The sequence below is a fragment of the Monopterus albus genome, unplaced genomic scaffold (genome assembly GCF_001952655.1).
Source record: "Monopterus albus unplaced genomic scaffold, M_albus_1.0 scaffold730.1, whole genome shotgun sequence".
Taxonomy (NCBI): domain Eukaryota; kingdom Metazoa; phylum Chordata; class Actinopteri; order Synbranchiformes; family Synbranchidae; genus Monopterus; species Monopterus albus.
The window spans coordinates 1,835-4,515 of NW_018128610.1; the positions used below are offsets into that span (position 1 = coordinate 1,835).

The 2,681-nt window shown below is 45.4% G+C and overlaps 1 protein-coding gene across 1 annotated transcript in view; it reads left to right on the forward strand.

Annotated features, from left to right (window-relative positions):
- Positions 1–246: 246 nt before the first annotated feature.
- Positions 247–2,681, forward strand: part of ddx56 (DEAD (Asp-Glu-Ala-Asp) box helicase 56) — a 10,753-nt gene continuing 8,318 nt past the window's right edge. The window contains exons 1-6 of the mRNA XM_020589009.1: positions 247–390; positions 853–1,014; positions 1,488–1,642; positions 1,838–2,008; positions 2,306–2,396; positions 2,514–2,681. The exon at positions 2,514–2,681 is cut by the window's right edge and continues 77 nt beyond it. Of these exons, the coding sequence (XP_020444665.1) occupies positions 334–390; positions 853–1,014; positions 1,488–1,642; positions 1,838–2,008; positions 2,306–2,396; positions 2,514–2,681 (804 nt within the window). The 5' untranslated portion in view covers positions 247–333. The remainder of the gene's footprint in view (positions 391–852; positions 1,015–1,487; positions 1,643–1,837; positions 2,009–2,305; positions 2,397–2,513) is intronic.

Here is a 2,681-nt window from a genome sequence, read left to right on the forward strand (position 1 = left end):
CGGCCCGGGACCCCTCGGCTCTGCAAAATTTCATTGTACATGTCACAATGTTAAAATGACAATAAAATAAGGCTTCTTCTTCTTCTTCTATTTCTTAAATCATCACATTTGCGATAAAATGAATTAAAATAAAAATCAATATTTGGATATTTATATTCAAAATATATTTTCTCTATTTAATAAAAAGCGTAAAATTGTGTTTATAATGTTGGAAATGACAAAATCTGATGACAACTTGGCGATTTGGAGATGACGGAGTCTGAGAGGAAGGACGTGAAGGCAACATGACGTAAAACGTTTGCGACGCACATGTGATCGTAGTGAGGTGCAGTAATGGCTGCTGAAATACTCCAGTTTCATGAAATGGGCTTAGACGACCGTCTTTTAAAGGTAACAAATGATTTGGTATGAGCTGAAAATCTTAAACAAAGTTTCAGTAAAACATTAAATGGGGAGTAAAAACCGGAGAGAAGTGAAGGAAACTCGGCGTAAACACAGGAAACAGGTTTAACGCTTCACGACGCCAGTAAAACCAGATGAGAAAGAGAAGTTAAAACATTTTTTTCTGTTAATATTTTCTCTCTTAATCTTGCCTGAAGTTCACCAAGTGGTTATCTTGGTTTTACCAGAATAAAGTACGTTTTTCTAGATTTGTTTGTAGGAAGTTTCCTAAACCGATAGTATTTTAATAAATATTCAGTGGTGTGTATAGACAGACGTTTAAAATAGGTTTGTTTTAAAATTGTGTAGCAGCCAGAATATTTATGTGTGAGTGTGGTGGACAGCAGTGAGAACAGCTAAACAACACAGAGCAGTGACCGTGTCCTCCAATGTGTCAAACCGTGTCCTTAGGCGGTTGCAGACCTGGGCTGGTCCCAGCCCACGCTGATCCAGGAGAAGGCCATCCCTTTGGCTCTGGAGGGGAAAGACCTCCTGGCTCGAGCCCGGACCGGGTCTGGAAAGACGGCTGCTTATGCCGTACCCGTCATCCAGCGCATCCTGGGCCTCAAACAGGTGCGCGCAAAACCCATCTGTTTATGAATGTGGATTTATGTGGATCTGTGTTGACACACACAAAACAAACTGAGAAAAATGAAATGTATTTGTCATTTGTTGCTCAACAATCTACAGGATACACAGCAGCAACACTTCGTCAACAACGTGATGTCCCAGATGTGAGATTGTGTACAATGCACTTTGTTGATGTTTTACAGCATAGAGTAGCAATAGTCTAAGTACGGTATGTGTTCACTTGTGCGACAGTTTGGCACATGGTGACGTGATGTGGGTTTTTGTTGAAAACTGTCATTAGCCTCAGTCACGACTCTGTGACTCACACAACTTGTGACACTAGGACTGATGATTTCACAAGTAGTATCAGGAGTATTCGATCCGACAAGCTGATATTTTCTCTGCGTGATGTACAGTCGGTGCTCTGTCTGTCCTGTTCCTCCTGACCGTGCTGTGCTGGATGTCGTTGCCTTCAGAGTGTTCGTGAGCAGGATGTGAGAGCGCTGGTCCTGGTTCCCACCAAAGAGCTGGGGCAGCAGGTCCAGACCATGATGAGGCAGCTGACGGCGTACTGTTCGAGGGATGTCCGAGTGGCCGACGTCTCGGGCAGAGCTGAGCTGTCGGCTCAGAGGTCAGTCCGTTAGACTGCACACTTGGTATACGCTTCAGAAGCTGAGAGGATTGTTTTCTAATGATTTTCTGGCACAAATGTTTCTGTACATGATGACTCCACAGCTCCTAGATCTGGTCTGTCAGATCGTTCTCGTGTTTCAGATGTAGCTAGATGTGATTATCAGTGTGTGGCTGAGCTGCTGTGTTTGAACAGGCCCATCTTGATGGAGAAGCCTGATGTGGTGGTGGGGACGCCGTCCCGAGTGCTGGCTCACCTCAACGCCCAGAACCTGGTCCTGCACTCGTCCCTGGAGATGCTGGTGGTGGACGAGGCCGACCTGCTGTTCTCTTTTGGCTTTGAGGCAGATCTGAAGAACCTGCTGTGGTGAGAACACACAGGCTGCAGCGTGAATTCACTTACTTCAGCCTGTCCATTGTTGTTTTTAACACAATGAGTTGTATAGAAAGATTACTGTCTTTTTTAGTGAAGAGTTTAGAGCAGTGATACCCAGTCCTTTGGACTCCTTAAACATGAGACTGAAGATGTTTATAAAGGGTGACAATATTCCACTGTAGAGAGTTAATAGAAATGAGAGGCTGCATCCAAACTGGTGATGGGTTCTGGGTCCTACACAACACACGTTTCTCTGGAAGTTAACTTGTTCCGTTTGTTGTGTCTCAGTCATCTGCCAAAGATCTACCAGTCGTTCCTGATGTCTGCTACCTTCTCTGAGGATGTTCAGGCCTTAAAGGAGCTGCTGCTACACAACCCTGTAATGCCATGCTCACACTCACAGCTCTAAAAAACCAGCGTCTGCTTCCCACACGTTATTAAATATTTACAGTAGGTGTTTGGTTTCTGTCTGTGCACTGGATCTGTGTTGCCGCAGGTGATCCTGAAGCTGCAGGGCTCTCAGCTCCCAGACAGCAGCCAGCTGCAGCAGTACAGCATCAGATGTGAGGAGGAGGACAAGTTCCTGCTCATCTACACGCTGCTGAAGCTGCGGCTGGTTCAGGGAAAGACGCTGCTGTTTGTGGGAACGGTGGACAGATGCTAC